The sequence below is a fragment of the Neovison vison genome, chromosome 12 (assembly GCF_020171115.1).
Source record: "Neovison vison isolate M4711 chromosome 12, ASM_NN_V1, whole genome shotgun sequence".
Classification (NCBI taxonomy): domain Eukaryota; kingdom Metazoa; phylum Chordata; class Mammalia; order Carnivora; family Mustelidae; genus Neogale; species Neogale vison.
The window spans coordinates 72,410,129-72,429,463 of NC_058102.1; the positions used below are offsets into that span (position 1 = coordinate 72,410,129).

A 19,335-nucleotide genomic window follows, 5' to 3' on the forward strand; every position below is an offset into this window, starting at 1 on the left:
CTTCACTTGAGTGCAGAACCACTCTTACCCTCCGTTTCCTCAACATCGGAAAAGGCATAACACCCTCTTCACAGAGTTACTACAAGGCTTAAATAAGATAACCTGTGTTAAGCAAGAATCTTATAATAGAATATATTGATTATTCCTGTGATTTGATTACAGGTTTTCTGGTTTTTATCTCCCACTCTCACTAGTGTCATAAATAAACAAATCTACTACATATTTTTTCTTTATCTGCTTCAAAGGGATTTGTGATTCCATGGTCTCATCTTCATTTGGAGTTTGGAATAAGTCTGATATCAGACTTGTTGCCAGTAGGCCAAACCTGGCCGTAATTGTTTTGCTTGGCTATTACCTTGTTTCATTTTTACTCTGAAATTCTTTAGATGAGACATGTACATTCCATTTTCAGATCCACACTCTCTCGTCTTAGGCCTTCACATATTATCCCAATCTGCTGGGCCCCTGTGTACAATTGAGTTTTTAACCCATGATCTAGACCGATTTCCACAGAAGTAGCACATGCCACTGAAAATTTCCATGTTACTAAATGTTCCAGAAGTATCTTCTGTCTTTACTTCCCTTGCTCTCTCCTCATCATTTCTCACTATTGATAAACTTTGGTAACTCTTTACTCCTGTTATTGAAGATTCTTCTGGTTTTTCTCTCACCTCTCTGCCAACCTACCCTTTGCTACAACTCTGCCTCCTTTGCCCACCATTTCAATGCTATAATTTGTCAGTGGTTTGCTTGTTGGCACATGGCTCTTCTGGGTGATCTCATGTCTGGGGTTCAGCATGTCTAAAACTGGGTAATAATATTTCCTTCAAAGTACCTTCTCCTATTGTATTACACATCATCATGAAAGAAGCCACCAGAAGTCCAAGCCACCTGGGCCCCCAAACTAAAATCACCTTCACACCTAGATGGGATACATATTTAACAACTAGTACAGAATTCACAACAAACCAGAATGGACACTGCCCTATATTCCTCACCATTGCTTTCCAGCTGAAGATCAGCCCTGCTTATCCCCATCACCACAGTCAGTTTTTTCGTCCTCCCCAATAGCCTGAGTGGTGAGACACTCCCTAACCGTTTCTTTCAAGGACTAATGAATGTTAATTAGTTTCCCTTTTCCCATATGGGTAAAATATCAACCTTGATTAGCAGTAGATCATTCTTTTATCCTGTCCTGTCCCCCATCTCTAACTATTCCCAAGGCTCTAAATCTTCACAGTATTAAATTGTTTACATTTCCCTGAATACCACCTTTCTCACCTCTGTGCCTTTGCCTACAATACTTTGTCAGACAAGCATACTTTCCCCCTCAACTCTGTTTACACAGCTAATTCTACTCATTCTTCAAAATTCAGTTTGGATTATATCCATCTCTGAAAGGCCTGTCTTAATTTCTCTCCTCTTAGCAATGTCCTCAATCTAGGTTTGGAAACCCCACTCTGAAAATATTTTAAAACTTTGCATTCTTAGGGCATATTTTAATATGTACTAAATACAAATGGAATAGCTTGGTATAATGTGTTGTTTGCAATCTGGTAAAGTATTTTCCTGTAGAAGAGTCACCCCCATAGGATGAGAAGGTCCAGGGGAGGAAGGTATTGTGGACCAATACAAAATTCTCATTGACAAAGGAAAAGGAAGCAACAGCTGGGTAAACAAACAGCTGCACAAAGGGACGGAAAAATGACAGTGAGTGACCATGAATATGGCAAATGGTCCAAAATATTAGAAAAGCAAGTAAATAACATGCGGAAATGAGTTGACCTACTGGAAAATTGCTGAAACATTTGAACAGGAAATAAATAATAAGGAAAGTGTTCAAGTAAAATTATTATAGAGAAAAACATTAGAACAAATATTCTATGTAAGAGAAATGAACTTTTAATGAAGTAAACTTAATAGAAATTAATTTGAACATTTGTGCCTTTTTTAATAAATGTGTTTTATACTGCAAAGAGTATATCATAATATTATTTAAAACTTAATGAATTAAATAACCCACTCCTAACCTTTTGTTGTGTTGGAAAGAGGGAACTAGAAATTCATGGTTGTTTTACTTCGCATTTATGTGAAAACTAAGGAGACTGACCTTTCAAAAGGAAATATTTAATAACTCAAGTAGCAACATAAATATATCACTTCTAAAGAATGAGAGCATTCCAGACACGGTTAAAGTTTTCTTTGATCCTCTACATGCACCCCCATACCCAGTGCTCTGCCTAGAGATAACCATTGTTTGCAGCTTAATGTGTATCCTTCCAATATTTTCCCATGCATTTACACACGCACATGTAAGTATAGAAAATAAATATCTTTATCTTGAGTGATAATACACTATGTAATTTCAGTATTAATTCCAAAACTTTTTTGCTTTTTATATAACATTTTGTTTTGGAAATATTTCCATGTCAATACAAATGAAACTGTGTTGTTAAAAGAATTGCCATCAATTATAGTATAGATGTAACACTATTGGTGATGGACATTGAGGTTGTTTTGAATTTTCTGTACACTTCAGCAAACATTCATGAGTATTTACTTAGTGCCATATTCCAGGCATCGTTCTTGATGTTGTGGATCTATCAATAAATGAAGTCTTCCTTGTAGACATTCAAAAAGATACAAGCCATAAAAAAAAAAAAAGACATGCATGTATGATAAAATGTCATGTAGTGATAGGTAGGATGAAAAAATGCAACAAAGGTGAGAGATGGGGTGGTCCGAAAAGGCTTCTCTGAGGTCAAATATAGTAGCCAAGATCAACGAGAAGTGAGAGGTTATTCTGTAAATATCCAAGGGGCCTGCTGAGAAACGGAAGTGCTGAGTCAATCAGTGTTCATATTGAAAATGCCAAAATATCTTCTGAGCTGTTTGAAATAATTCCTGCTCCAATTTGAAGCATAAAAGTACTTACTTCTTACACTCTACTATGTATTATCATGTTCTTTAATTTCTATCAATTGGATATGTGGAAAACTGTAATTTTCCTGTAGCTTTAATTGGTATGATTTTAAAAAATGTTATAAATTTATAATGTTAATGCTGGTGATATTGTACACATTTTAATATGTACATTTGCCCTTTAAATTTCTTCATCTCAGACTTGACAATTCTATGTCATTGTCTATTTTTCTCTTTCGTTATTTGCTTTTTTTAAAAAAATATTTATTCATTTGAGAGAGAGAGAAAAAATATAGAGAGAGCATGAGCAGGGGGTAGGGGTAGAAGGAGAGGGAAAAGAAGACTCCCCACTGAGCAGGGAGCCCGATGTGGGACTCTATCTCAAGACCCTGAATCAAAGGCAGATGCTTAACTGACTGAGCCACCCAGGCTCTTGTGTTATTTGTATATTACTATTTTTTGATGGTATTATTTACTTTAATCATGCTAGAAAAGAGAATGGTACTTAATAACCATCTCGGTTTCTTTTGTGTGTGTGTCTGTGCTGTATGTTTTAGACATAATTGGCTTTTTAAAACATTTTTCTTTATTTTTACTGTTGTCCAAATTTTTTATTTAAATTCCAGTTAGTAAACATGCAGTGTAACATCAGTTTCTGGTGTAGAATTTAGTGATTGGTTACTTACAACGCCCAGTATTCATCACAATAAGTGCACTCCTTAATGCCCATCATCCAACTGGCCCATCCCCTACTCATCTCCCCATCTCACTTTCCTTATTTGTACCTACTTTACATTGGTTTTAAAACATATACATTTGTTCTCTGAATATTGCTTTTCTCCCATTCACTCTGTTTTCTTCTTTGGGAACTCTTCCTACACATGTTTTGGATCTTTTTATTCTATCTTCTCTGTCTCTTAATAACTCTTATGTTTTCTACCCAGGTGTCATTCTGAATAATGTCTTTAGATTTATCTTTCAGTGCATTAATTCTCTCTTTGATTCTATCAAATCTACTGTTTAATCTTTTTGTAAAATATTTATTTTTAAAGGCTGTCTTTTTCAGTTTCAGAATTTCCTTTTGGTTCTTTACCAAATCTGCCTGGTCTTTTTGTATGGTGTTTTGTTTTAGGATTATGATTTATTTATGTTGTCAGTTTTAAAACATTTTTATTCAACTTATTAAAATAAAAACAAACAAACCAGCAAACAAAACACTTCTTCCATCCCTGACCCCTCCCCTCTTGCAGCCACCAATCTGTTCTCTGTATCTATGAGCTTGAGTTTTTTGCTTTTCCTTAGATTCCACAAATAAGATCATACGATATTTGTCTTTCTTTGTCTGACTTATTTCACTCAGTGTAATGCCCTCGGGTCTCTCCTTGTCTCAAATAGCAAGATCTTATTTTTTTAATGGCTGAATTATATATACATTATTATACATAATATGATTACACAATAACTTTATCCATTTATCCATTGATGGACACTTACGTTATTTTCATATCTTGGCTACTCTAAATAGTGCCACAGTGATCATGGGGGCACATATATCTTTTTAATAGTTTGGTCGTTCTATTTTTTTTTTTTTTTTTAGGAACCTCCATACACTCTTCCATAGTGGTTTCACCAATTTATACTCCCACCAACAGTGCACAAGAATTTTATTTCCTCCACATTCTTACCAACACTTGTTATCTCTTGTCTTTTTGATAATGGTCATTCTAAGTGTGAAGTGATATCTCATTCTTGTTTTGATTTCATTTCCCTAATGATTAATGTTGTTGAACATCTTTTCAGGTACCTGTTGGCCATCTGTAAGTCTACTTTGAAAAATGTATATTCGGATCTTCTGCATATTTTAAAATCAGATTTTGATTTTTTTTCTACCGAGGTTATAAGTTCTTTATATATTTTGGATATTAGCCCATATCAGATAAGTGATTTGCAAATATGCTCTCCCGTTCAGTAGATTGCTTTTCATTTTGTTGATGGCTTCTTTTGTTGTGCAGAAGCTTTTTAGTTTGATGTAGTTCTGCTAGTTTATTTTTGCTTTTGTTGATTTTGCTTTAGGTGACAGATTAAAAAAATCATCAACAAGACCTATGTCAAAGAGCTTATTTCATGTGTTCTTTTAGGAGTTTTATGGATTCAGGTTTTAAGTTCAAGTCTTTATTTCATTATCTTATTAATTTTATGTATGATGGAAGATAGTGGTCCAGTTTTATTCTTTTGCATGTAGCTATCCAGTTTTCCCAATAGCATTTATGTAGAGACTGTTCTTTCCCTATTATATGTTCTTGATTCCTTTGTTGTAAATTAATTGACCATGTATGCATGGGTTTATTTTGAGGCTCTTTATTCTGCTTCATTGATCTCTGTGTCTGCTTTTTTGCCAGTACTATATTGTTTTAATTGCTGTAGCTTTTCTTTGAAATCAGAGCATGATGTATCCAGCCTTATTTTTCTTCCTCAAGATTACATGGCTATTTGGGGTCTTTGATGCTTCTGTACAAATTTTATGATTATTTGTTCTGTTCCTATAAAAAATACCATTAGAATTTGATAGAGATTGCATTGAATCTGTATGTTGTTTTGGATAGTGTAGATATTTAAACAATATTAATTCTTCCAGTCCATGGGCATGGAATATTTTTCCAGTTATTTGTGTCTTCTTCAGTTTCCCTCATAAATGTGTTGTAGTTTTCTATAGATCAGTCTTCCACTTTTTTGGATAAATTTATGCCTAGGTATTTTCTTCTTTTTGATGTGCTTGTAAATAGGATTGTTTTTAATATTTTCTTTTAAATGGTTTTTGTTAGTGTAAGGAAATGCAATGGATTGTTGTATATGGATTTTGTATCCTGCAACTTCACTGAATTTATTTGTTTCTAACAGTTATTTGGTGGAGTCTTTAGGGTTTATGTAGTTTCATGTCATTGCAAATAGTGATAGTTTTTCTTCTTTCTTTCCAATTTTGATGCCTTTAATTTCTTTTTCTTACCTAATTGCTCTGGTCAGGACTTCCAATGCTAATTTGAACAAAAATGGTGAGATTGGGCATCCTGTCTTGTTCCTGGTTTTAGAGATCAGGATTATTGGATTATTGAGAATGACATTGGCAGGGAGTGTCTCATAATGGCCTTTATTATATTGAAGTACACTCCCTCTATACCTTCCTTTTTGAGTTTTTATCATAAATGGATGTTGAATTTTGTCAAGTGCTTTTTCCTTAATCTATTGAGATGATCATCATATGATTTTTATTATTCATTTTATTAATCTGATATATCATATTGGTTGATTTGCAAATGTTGAACCATCCTTGCATCTTCCACTCATTGATATGCATTTAAGGTTCCTCTGTGTCTTTTCATGGCTTGATAAGTCATTTCTTTTTAGTGCTGAATAATATTCCATTATATAGATATAATACATTTTCTTTATCCATTCACCTTAGCAAATCATCTTGGTTGCTTCCAAGTTTTGGCAGTTTTGAATACAGCAGCTATAAACATGTTTGTGCAGGTTTCTGCGTGGATGTAAGTTTTTGATGCCTTTGGGAAGATACAAAGGAGCAGGATTTCTGATCACATAGGAGTGTTTAATTTTGTGAGAACCACTAAACTGTCTTCCATAGTGACTGTACCATTTTGCGTTCTCACCAGCAATGAATGAGAGTTTTTGTTGCTCCACATCCTTACAGGCATTCAGTTTTGGTAGAGCTCTAGATTTTGGCCATTGTCATAGATGTCTAGTAATGGCACCTCATTGTTGTTTTAATTTGCATTTCCCTGATGATATACAATGTGAAGCATCTTTCATATACTTATTTGACATCTGGTGAGGTGTCTGTTGAAGTCTTTAGCCCATTTTTAAATTGAGTTATTTGTTTTCTTATCATTGAATTTGAAGAGTTCTTTGTATAGTTTGGATAATAGTTCTTTATCAGCTGTGTCTTTTGGGCACATATTTCTCCCAGGATGCAGTTTGTCTTCTCGTTCTCTTGATATTGTCTTTCACAGAAATGTTTTTAATTTTAATGGATTCCAGTTTATCAGTTGTATAGTTCATGTATTATACCTTTGATTGTGTATATAAAATATTATTGCCACATCCAAGGTCACCTAGGTTCTCTCATTATTTATCTTACAGGAGTTTTATAGTTTTGCATTTTACATTTATGATCCATTTTGAGTTAATTTTTGTGAAGGCTATCAATTCTCTGTCTAGATTCAACTTTTTTCCTGTGGATATCCACTTATTTCAACACCCATTTTTTAAAAACATTATCTTTGTTCTGTTGTATTGCCTTTGCTCCTTGGTCAAAGATGAACTGACTATATTTATGTGGGTCATTTCTGGGTTTTCTATTCTCTTCCACTGATGTGACTATTCTCTTGCCAATACCACATTATCTTGATTACTCTAGCTTTATAGTAAATCTTAAAGTTGAGTAGAGCCAGTCCTCCAAGTTTGTTCTTCTCCTTCAATATTATATTGGCTATTCTATATCTTTTTCTTCTCCATGTGAATTTCAGAATTAGTTTGTTGACATACATAAAATAAACTTCTATGATTTTGAATGGGGTTGCACTGAATCTATAGATCATGTTGGGAAGACCTAGCATCTTAACAATATTGAAGCTTTCTATCCATGAACATGTAGTATCTCTCAAAATCTAATTTATTTAGTTCCTTGATTTCATTCTTCAGAGTTTTCTAATGTTCCTCATATAGGTCTTGTACATATTTTGTTAGATTTATACCTAAGTATTTCATATTTGAGGTTTGCTAATATAAATGACATTTTATTTTTTATTTCTTTTTTTTTTTAAAGATTTTATTTATTTGACACAGAGAGAGTGTGTGCACACAAGCAGGGGAAGCAGCAGAAGGAGAAGGAGAAGCAGGTTCCCCACTGAGCATGGAGCCCAATGTGGGACTCGATCCCAGGACCCTGGGATCATGACCTGAGCCAAAGGCAGATGCTTAACCAACTGAGCCACCCAAGCACCTTGTATTTTATATTTCAAATTCTACTTGCTTATTGCTTATATTTAGGAAAGCATTTGACTTGATATAGTAATCTTATATCCTACCACCTTGCTGTAATTGCTTACGAGTTCCAGAAAACTTTTTTTAAAATTCTTTCAGATTTTCTACATAGATATTGTGTGACAATGACTATACTTGCAAAGACAGTTTTATGTATTCTTTTCCAAACTGTGTATCTTTATTTCATTTTCTTGTCTAGTTGTATTAGCAGTGACTTCCAGTATAATGGTGAAAAGTAGTTGTGAGAGGGAACATCCTTGACTTATTACTGATCATAATAGGTAAGTTTCAAGTTTCTCACCATAAAGTATGATGCTTGGTGTAGATTTTTTGTAACTATTCTTTATCAAGTTGAGGAAGTTCTTATCTATGCCTGGTTTAGCTATGGATTTTTAAAAACTGTGCTTTTCTATGTCATTATTAGCTCCAACAAATCATTTTCCAATTGCCTCTCTTATATATATTCTACACAGGTAATTATATCATCTGCAAATACGGAGAGATTCCCCCTTAACAACATACTTGAAATACACTTAAAATATTTTTTTTTCAGGACACCTGGGTGGCTCAGTTGGTTAAGCTTCTGCCTTCTAGTCAGGTCATGATCCCAGGGTCCTGGGATTGAGTCCCACATTGGGCTCCCTGGTCAGCAGGGAGTCTGCTTCTCCCTCTGCTCTCTCTCTCTCTCTCTCACTTTCTCCCCGCTCTTTCCTTCAAAAATAAACAAGTAAAATCTTTAAAAAAATTGTCAGTGCCATGTGTGTATCTTTGGGTTGTTGACTTTTCATTTTAGATCAGGTGTTATGACCTGTATAATTGTTCTAATATATTATATATATATATAATATATATATGTATTTTGTGATGTGTGATCCTTTTTAGAACTTTTTGTGTTTAAAAATAATAAACTTTTTATTTGAAGACTCTCTATGACTATGGATTTGTGAATATCTAAATTTTAATCAGTTTTTGCTATATACACTTTGAAAATCAAGTAGTTTGGCAAAGCTTAAAATGGCAAGAAGCAAACTCTTATCTCACATTCCCCCAAGTAATGTTCCAAAATGTTCAAATTCTCTAGATTTTTCTCTTGTTGCATTTTAAAGCAGCTTAATTACAGTTCTAAACTTTTCAGTTTATCTATTGATTTCTTACAGAAAAATAAAGGTTTTTTTCTCTTAAAGTGCCACTCAGCACTCCTCCATACACACTTACCCTTTCGTAACTTCTCAATTAAGATATATCACAATTAAATTAATAGATCTTACTTATTGTCTACATAACAATTCACATCTAAGACAAAAAAATCTATTTTTGAGTATTTGATATCCTGTTCAACTCAATTTTTTTCCTCTTAATTTTTGTCCAGAGCAAATACAGGCTTTCCATGCAATAATCACTAATTCATCTCCAGACTCCAGTTAGAGCTGTGACTTTTCTTTCATTAATGTCAACATCTATCAGAAGAGTCTATCAGAGGCACTTTTTGTTGTTGAGACAACTCTCCAGGAAGCGCCCTTTCCCTTTCACTAAAATCTGCTTGATAGGTTTCTAGGCATGTTTTGCAGCTTTTTTCCTGGAGATTTCCTTTACCAGAATCCATCAATTATCTTAAATTGCCAAGAGCTGTTTCTTGTTACCTAAATGTTCTTTTTCTTTTTATGGCATCCTGTAGCTAGTTTTATCAATGGATCCAGTAAACTATTAATATTTCTAAACAAGCTAATTACAGATTTTAAGAGTTTTCTTCTGGCCCTTGAATAACATTAAGTTATTTATTCTTCAATTTTGTTCTCTGACTCTCCTGGTGGAGGCTTTCCTTTGGTATCTTCTGATCTTGGCTCTCTGTTCTTGTTTACCAACTGGAAGCTCTGTGCAGACTAGGCTTTAATTTTGGTTGAGAAGGTAACAAGTGGCTTTCTTTTGGGTGGCTCCCAAATGTCATTATCTATAAGGTGTCTTTTCTCTTGGGCCAGTGTCAGTATTCTACTTGGGAATTATAAACTTGGCTGCCAATATTGTGCAAGTTGAAAAGAATCTCGGTTTCCCCACAGCTGGGCCACTTCTGGGCACACAGTCACTGTTCCTCTGTAGAGGCTGATACTCTCTTCCTGCTAACCAGAGTGATAATTGACCAGTGCAGGATTTTAGGGTTCAGTCCACTTGGATGTCTCTCCTGCCGCATGTAAATAATTGCCTTGTTGATTGTTACAAGACGACTAGCTTCTCAGTATCCTCTGCCTTTAGGCATACGGCACTGCTACATTCTAGAGCAGTACTCAGCAAATTAGCTTATATTCTGGTTTCTTTCTGTAAGCATTCTGTTTTTCAGAGGTAAACAGAGTTGGGGATTCATTGAGGGTTTCCCTTCTTTTCTTTTTGTTAGGGTAGATGTAGAACTTTAAAAATATTTTTTCTTTTACTTCTAGACATTTGCTGGAAGAGGGGAGATCTGAACTGTTACCTTTCTTTTTTCTGTTCCGTTTGCATCTTGAGTGGCATTCTGAAAACGAACATTTAACATTTTTTATTACTTGCATCTGTTTTTGTCCCTTATCTGTGTTTTTGTCCATTTTCATATCATTATATCAATTTATTTAGACTCTTTAATGTTATCAATATTGAGCTTCTATTCTTATATTTGTTGAGAATACTTTTCAGAGTCATTCCCTTTTTATTTTAGTTTTCTTATTTTCATGGCAATGAAATTTTGTATCTTCATGTAATCAATTTTGGCAGTATTTTCCTTTATAGAAAGACAATTTGCAAGTGGCTGATAAATTTGCAGTTGTTTTCTTTAGTTTTTCTTGTAATATAGACTATAAGTATTTATCTTACTTATCTTGAAATTATTTTGAAATTTTCTTGTTGAATATAAATCTATTCCCCCTCCAATTTTCAAATTGTTAGTTAGCTTGATAGTAACTGTTTAAAATTTCAATGATTTTCCCTTTATTATCATGTATGCAATTTGTAGTGTGCTTTATTTCTGTGATTTCTATTTTTATTGGTATATTTTCCTATTTCATGCCCATATTCATTATGTATTAATCATTTCTATTTTTAATAATTCATTGGCTGATCTCATTTCATTTTCTTTTTTCAGTTGAATAATGTTTTCCATTTGTATAGCATACAACTATTCTGAGCTAAGTTGTAAAAATCAGAAGACAAATAAGACTTGTCCCTTGTCTTCAAGGAGTACACAGTCTTGGAGGGTAGAATCAGTTCATCCCAAGAAGTTCCAAGAAGCCTCCTTTGAAAGCTTAAGTTGAAAGGAAGGAATGAGCTTTAGAAGGAGAAGCTTGAGTCTTGATGGTCAGAATTTCACCAGGGCCATGAATATATAAGCCAAAAAGAAACTACCAGTGCAAAACGATGTGGACAGGTGCACATACAGAGGTGGCTGGAATAGTGGGTGAGGGTATAAGGAGTATCTGAGAATGAGGCTGGAGAGATAAGGGGAGGAACACTACTCTTATAATTCTAGTTGAGTTCAAACCACCTCTAGTAAGCTCTTCATCAGACTAACATTAGATCTATCAGGGGTGCCATAAATAAGCACTGAATTGATTAAAGTTCTTAAACCATGTCATTTGGTGAAAAATGGGATAGGTAAAAATAATAAAATGTTATACATAGGTTGGTTCTTTAACAGTATCAAAAAATCAAGGCTATGGTAAATCCAAGGTGTATGTTCCTTTTCAAAGTTAAAACTCAAGGAAGAAAGACTGCCCTCTTCAAGGATAATCAGTCAGCTTTAAGACAGGGAACATAAAATCAATTTTCTTGATTTTATTGGAGCTGTCTTTAATTCTCATTAGTATGTAGTCCACTACAAAAATCGGAGTAAGTTCCATTAACCAGCAGAGTGCTGTGGAATAGGAGCCATTCTGCACAGCAGTGAGGAGGAAATGGAAACAAGAAAGGAAATAGATAGAAGTAGACCGGTTGCTCTAGAATGTTGATAGTGAAATGAAAAAACTAGAATGTAGCTCAGGGAATGGTATGAGCATGTGAAGAATTGCATCATACCAAGTTCTAACCATGCTTAGAAGACAGAAGGGAGTAATTTGGTATAGAGGGAGAGGTCAAATGTTTGTGTTTTTAAAAAGATTTTATTTATTTTTGTGGGAAAGAAAAAACACATAAGCAGGAGCTGGGGAGGGGCAGAGGGAGAGGGAAAAGCAGACTCCCCACTGAGCAGAGATTCCCAGTGACCCGGGGATCTTAATCCCAGGACCCGGGGATCACTGAGCCCACCAGGCACCCTGAGGCTAAGTGTTTTATAGAAGCAAGATCCACTTTAGAACATGAATTTTTTTTTAGAAAATATGAAATGATTTGTTCCAAAACACAGAGGGGAAGAGGGAGCACTTCTTCCTACTAGAATTACAACAAAGATAAAATTAGAAGATGTAAAGAAAGAGATGTTGAGGGATAGATGGTAGAGAGCTAGACAACTTACATGGATGGCTTTGATCTTCTAAATAAGTCTATCCACAGGACCCCTGCACCAGAATCACCAGGGAGTACTGGATTATGCATTCAGCAGGATTACTCATTGGAACCCAGGAAGCTGTAATATCAGGATATTCTAACTGGAGTTTGAGACCCATGGTTTAAAAGAAGTAGGAGGTTACCTGCAGGGTATGTTCATATTATTGGGAAAGTATTCATGTTTTAAGGAGGACAGCAGAAGATCAGGATGGGCAACAGAGAGACTAGAATTATTAAGCATGGGCTAGTGGAGTTAGAGGCAGGAGTTTGTGTTGGCGAGGCTGGTCTAGCCCTGGAATATGGTTAAATGTGTTTCCATGACTTCTTCTAGAATAAAGTGATCCCACTTACAAACCCTGTCAAACCCTGTCAAACCCTGTTATCCCTTTTGTTTTTTTTTTTTTTTTTTTTTTGGTCAGGGCCCAGAGAAAATTGCTAAAGTAGGCTTCTGAGTCAAGGACATGAAGAAACCTGGAGCAGTTTTCCCTCTGTGGGGCTTAAGGAACATACCTTTCTTGGCAGGCAGAATTAAGGACTCTAATTGCTACAGAAAACCCTGTGGATTTGTTTATTCAGAGTTTGAGTTTCACATATTTGTGATGAATGATGCCAACGTGTCAGGCCACACTTTCCCCTGCAAGTTTTGACTCCGCTCCATTCTTACGTGCATTGTCTCCATCTGTATGTAACACGAGACAGGTGACAGCCTGGTGTAAAAGAGAATAAAAGTTGCTAGAGTCTGAAAAACAATCTGAGGGGTTTGAAGTGGCGGGGGGGTGGGAGGTTGGGGTACCAGGTGGTGGGTATTATAGAGGGCACAGCTTGCATGGAGCACTGGGTGTGGTGAAAAAATAATGAATATTGTTTTTCTGAAAATAAATTGGAAAAAAAAAAAAAGAAAAAAGTTGCTAGAGCCTAAGTGTAGTTCCTTGCTTTTTTTTCCCTTTTTATACTTGATCTGTCTCAGCAACCTCCTCACTGGTCTCCAAGCTACCAGCCTCTTCCTTGCGCAGATCACCAGTTACCTTTTTGACACAGACTGACCACTAAACAGATGAGGAAATATTTGTAATGCAAATAGCGTCTGTGAGTTTCCCCTATCACCGCTGACTGAAGCCCACAAACAGATTAGAGAAACGCTTTTTGCAGCATGTCACTGCCTCCACTCATCCTGCCTCCCGTGGCCCAGGAAAACAGGCTCTTCTTCATGAATGTTCCAGGACACCGTGCACGCCAGCCTGTGACCAGTGTTTCTTCTCATTTAGTTGCTCTGCTTCCTGTTGTCCCCCCACAGGAGCTGTATTTAAACGTCATCCCCTCTAGGAAGCTTTTACAGGCTCCACTCTTCTCCTAAGGCAGGATTATTTTTTCATCTGTATTCCCACAGTACTGTATACAGATATCAACTGTTGCATTTAGAACATTTTGTGGTACTCATTTACAATTTTGTTTCCACACTTGGACCTGAATTTCCTCAGAACAAAAATTGGGTCATTAAATTTTTAATTCCCCTGTGCCTGACACAGAGGATGTATACCACAAATTTTAGTTGAATACATTGAACTGGAGATCCTCTTTTTATGGAATCCAAACTGCAAGAACATAGGGAAGTAGAGTTCTTTGGAGCGAGCAAAATGGGCAACAGTGTCAGCGTCATTTTATAATAGTAACAAGTGCTTCTTTTTCCATGTAATATTATAGTTACAATATAATGTCAGATAATCTGAATACTTCTAGGATCATAGAATTTCAATGGGAAGAAGTATTTTCCAGGTGGTTCCTTTGATTTGCAGATAAAGAAACCAGTCCTGTGCTTATATCAGACTGCACAAGTAGTTTGTTTTTTTTTAAGATTTTATTTATTTATTTGATAGACAGAGATCACATTTAGGGAGAGAGGCAGGCAGAGAGAGAGGAGGAAGCAGGCTCCCCGTTGAGCAGAGAGCCTGATGTGGGACTCAATCCCAGGACCCTGAGATCATGACCTGAGCTGAAGGCACAGGCTTTAACCCAATGAGCCACCCAGGTGCCCCTGCACAAGTAGTTTTTAACAAAATCCTCTCCAATAGGGCGTCTGGATGGCTCAGTCAGTTAAGTGTCTGCCTTCAGCTCAGGTCATGATCCTGGGGTCCAGTGATCAAGCCCCACATTGAGCTCCCAGCTCCGTGGAGAGCCTGCTTCCCCCTCTCCCTCTGCTACTAGCCCCCCTGCTCATGCTCTCACTGTCTCAGATGAATAAATTTTTAAAAATCTTTAAAAAAAAATCCAAACCAACAACCAGCAACCTTTGTGAATTCATGAGTATTAAACCATTTTTACATTCCAGGCAAATAATTCTGGGAGAACAAAATGTACAGTACATTTTAGTTCAAAGGGAATTTCATTAAGGACTCTTAACCTGAATTTAAGACTGTTGGGGTTGGGGAAAGCCAAGCTACTTGATGAGAAATAATTGGTAAGTTCAAGGAAGATTTTAAATATAAGTGAAGCATCTTTCACGTTTTTTTCCCCCGAGATAATGTGAACTATCAAGGCCATCAGACGAACAATAGAGTGGAATGTGATGAGTTCCTTTTCTCAGGGTTTAGCTGAGCCTCTTCTTCTCTATAATAGGTTTCAGAATCTGCTGTGGTCCAGGAAGACTTTTGTGGACAACATGAAGATCTATAACCACAGTTACATCTACATGCCTGCCTTCTCTATGAAGACGGGAACAGAGCCATCTCTCCGGGTTTATTACACACTGTCAGATGTTGGTGCCAATCAAACAGTGCTCTTTGCCAACCCCAACTTCCTGCGTAGCATTGGAAAGTTCTGGAAAAGTAGGGGAATCCATGCCAAGCGCCTGTCCACAGGACTCTTTCTGGTGAGTGCGGCTCTGGGCCTCTGTGAAGAGGTCGCTATCTATGGTTTCTGGCCCTTCTCTGTGAATATGCATGAGCAGCCCATCAGCCACCACTATTACGATAACGTCTTGCCCTTCTCTGGCTTCCATGCCATGCCAGAGGAATTTCTCCAGCTCTGGTATCTTCATAAAATCGGTGCACTGAGAATGCAGCTAGACCCATGTGAAGACACGTCACTCCAGCCCACTTCCTAGGGACCATGGAAAAAGAAAGAACTGAGACAGGGTATTTTTGTTAGGTTTTCTACGTGACTCCAAAAGGTCAAGTCATTCCATGGATTCACATGGGCCACTTGGAAAAATAAGACAAAACAAAAACAAAACAACTATAAAAACCCAAGAGAAACTCTACTTTGGATGTTGTCTTGGAGGACAAATAAGAAATGAAACATCCTGTGAAATATTTTGTAGCACATTGTGGATTTTCAACCAGTAACATGCTGATGAGGTGATGTTGGTGAAGCACATTTTGGTGGTTCAAATCTAGAAGATGCAGTTCACAAGACAGAGCTCTAATTGCTGCAGTTGAGGAATTAATCAAGGTAGAATAAAGGAAATGCCAGGCAAAGTGTTACTGATTATCAACACAATCTGGCTGTAGGGAAAACAAACAAAGAAACCTATCTTATATCTTAGAAGTATAGGTTTTTAAAAAATGATTATTTATTTTTGCCCTATTTAGGGGCAGTGAGTGGGTGATGAGGTAGATTTTAAAAAATCCCTTACTGAGTAATAAAGATATAAAACACTACAGCTAATTATTGTGATTTGTTGAACCAAGTCTATGTTAACTCTAGTCTCCTTCCATTTAAAAAATGTTAAGAATTGCTTCCTCGCCTTCTGTCAAGTCTACTTAGACAATGTGAAACATTGTTGAATTTAGACTGTGTTGATTCATAGTCTGGATAACATGAGCCACTTTCCCTTCTCAGAATTGAGGGCATAAACTCAATTTTAGGTCTGCATTATTTAATGCTGTTTGTATTATTATGTTATTTTAGTGCAAAATAATGTGAGTGCATTATTTATTTGCAAATTGGCATAATTCTCTTCATAATTTAATACTCAGATAAAGTAAAGCACAATGATGTAAAATTTAGTCACAAAACAGACTGGAAGGCACATCCCTTTTCTATCTACCATGGTATATTCACTCCAGGATACATGCACACAAATAAAACGTATATATTCATGTACACACATACTCACACATACACACAATTAAACAAAACTCATTCCCACGCAACTCTGAAAGCTGAACCCGCATGACTGAGTCTGGAAAAATCTGTCATCATTGTTGAAAAGCTACAATTGAATTACCCACTACCCAATACTCACTCCCCTTGACATAGGACAAGCCAGCTCACCTGTTGTTGCACATAAAGCTCACAGCAGCGTGACCCCCACATGCTTACCCCAAATGAACGGAATTGTTTTGCTCATTCTGACCCTCCCTAACATCTCATGAATGGACCCTATGTTGAGCACGGTCACATACATGTGGTTCATACAAGTAAAGGGATGTAAATTCACAGATGTGGATTTTCTTGGTAGTAGTAGGTAAGGCCACTTAGAAAGCTTTTTATATAAGCTTCGACAAACTGCAAACAAACTCCCCTGACAGATTATAAACAGTTAGGTGTGTTTATGTGTGCAAGGAAGGTAAAGGAAACCTTTCACTGTCTTTGTTCTTTGGAATGCCTTAATCTAAAAGGAGACACTAGAAATCACTATTTTTATTCATTTAAATGTCACCAAAATGTAGGTAAACTATGCCAAAAAGTTCTGCTCATTTTTAATGGTAGAAACTTAGTCTACCATATCAATTAAAACAGGTGGCAGTTTTTGGTGGGTTCATTTAAAAGCACTGAGACAACAGAGCCCTTGGAAAAATTCTGTATCACCACCAGAATAAGCAATTTCTAAGTAAGACTAAATTTTGAGGTTCTTATAGAAATCAGCAGTTAAAAAGTGACTGGTTGACATAACACATATTATACAGATGCTTGGAGAGTTAAGAATTTGAGAATACTGATTCTGTACAGGACTGATTTGTTATTTTGATCTATATGGCAGCAAAAATGTAATGAGAATGTACTAGGAGTGAACTCTGTTGAATACACACTAGATATGAAACCCTAAACCGATTTCCTTTTTAAAGCCATTGTTATTATTTAATAATTACCATAAAAAGGAATATATTTTTACCTATACACTTCATCAAAAATGTAAAAGTGCTAATGAAGAACATGTGTCCTGCAAATTAGCATTTTAACTGATGAAGTTGTTAAAATGTAACTACAGAGCTCCATCAAGCCCATGCATCCCAGTTCCACTGAAGCTGTCCTTTGGAAATTGAACATCTTGTTATGATTTCTGGGATAGATTTACACAATGAATTGTGCAATTTTCAGACTATAAATTTGTGGCTTCCGAAAGGCAGAACAGAAATCGCCCAAGATGATAATATTGAATTAGACCAATACTTCTCGGCTGGGGTGGTTCCCCTTCCCTATCCGCTGACATTCGGCAGTGTGTAGAGACATTTTTGATTTTTGTGATTTGGAGAATGCTCCTGGCATCTAGGGGACATAGGCTAGGGATCCCACTAAACACCCTGCACTGGAGAGGTCAGCCCCTCACAGGGAAGGAATATTTAATTAATATTAAAATATTAATAGAGTCAAGGTTGATAAACCCTGGATTAGACCAAAAGAATGCTTTGATTGCTCCAAATTGTCTTCACTTAGGGACACCTATACATGCTCACATCATTTGGAATATGACTACAGTTGAATGAGAATGGTTTCTTAGAGTAGATTGCAGATGGCATTATTTTATATTGACTCAAAGATATGCCATACATATTCCTTTTTCATGGTTAGATAGAGGTATCTAAACTAGGAGTGTGACTATCCTTGTGTGTGTATGTGTGTGTGTGTGCGTGCGCACATGTGTGTTGTAGCATGAAGTCATACATATCTATCCTTATTGAAATATATGTTTTCTAAGTGACACTCTCTCCAGAATTATCTTGCAGAAGAGACTGGAATACTTTGTTACTGTTAATTATTTGAACTCAAAGCACCTGTTATTTTATTCTGTTTATCTGGAATGGGGCCTCATACTTTGCCAAATTTGGTCAATGACATGTTAATACTAATGACCATAAGATTAGCTCAGAAGATATTCAGGTGATGCTAGACATACTCAGTAAGAAAATTTTTCATTGTCTTCAATGCATCTGCCGAGAGAGTGTGTCACCCTCTAATACCGGTCTAATTTTGAAATTGCTTTTTATTGGAAAAAATTAGCTTGCTCCCTGGGGGCAAAAGAGGGAGTGACGAAACTGACATGGGTACCTGACTTGATTTTTACCTTTTATCAACTCCCTCAGTCCCAGTTTGAGAATTGCATTGACGCTCAGGACCATAAGTAAGGGTGACCTCTGTTTAATTTAGTTACATTAGAGTAAAATTAATATAGGTGAAGGATTAGGTCATTCTCTAAGACAGAAAAGTGATTTTTTGTATGAAAGATTTTTGTATGGAAGAGGACAATGGATACATATACTTTAAGTAGAGTATTTGATCAACAGTTTATATAAACATCTAAACTGCAACCAAGACATGAAGTTAAAGAGGGCCCATGGGATTTTGTTTCTATATAGTTCACTTCTAATTTAAAAAGGTAAATATTCCAAAATGATACAAAGGACTCCAAATGATAGATACCCAGACAACACCTGTTTGGCTTTGTGATGTCTGATGCCCTTGGCTACAAGACTAATTTTAGGTTATACGTAACTTGTACCTGAAGCAGTGGGCAACATAACTTCACAATCTATGTGGAAAACAATGGAAGAAATCCCAGGATTCTGAATTTGACAAATATATTCTTAGATTATTCAGAAGCTTTACAGAAGTGTTAGAGATGATTCTGAAATAGAA

The 19,335-nt window shown here is 36.1% G+C and overlaps 1 protein-coding gene across 2 annotated transcripts in view; it reads left to right on the forward strand.

Moving 5' to 3' along the window:
• The window catches only part of ST8SIA1 (ST8 alpha-N-acetyl-neuraminide alpha-2,8-sialyltransferase 1), a 145,230-nt gene extending 127,031 nt beyond the window's left edge, over positions 1 to 18,199 (forward strand). For both annotated transcript variants that reach the window (XM_044227706.1, XM_044227707.1), the window contains one exon: positions 15,094 to 18,199. In XM_044227706.1, coding sequence (XP_044083641.1) covers positions 15,094 to 15,580 — 487 coding nt within the window. In that variant the 3' untranslated portion in view covers positions 15,581 to 18,199. The remainder of the gene's footprint in view (positions 1 to 15,093) is intronic.
• Positions 18,200 to 19,335: the final 1,136 nt, after the last annotated feature.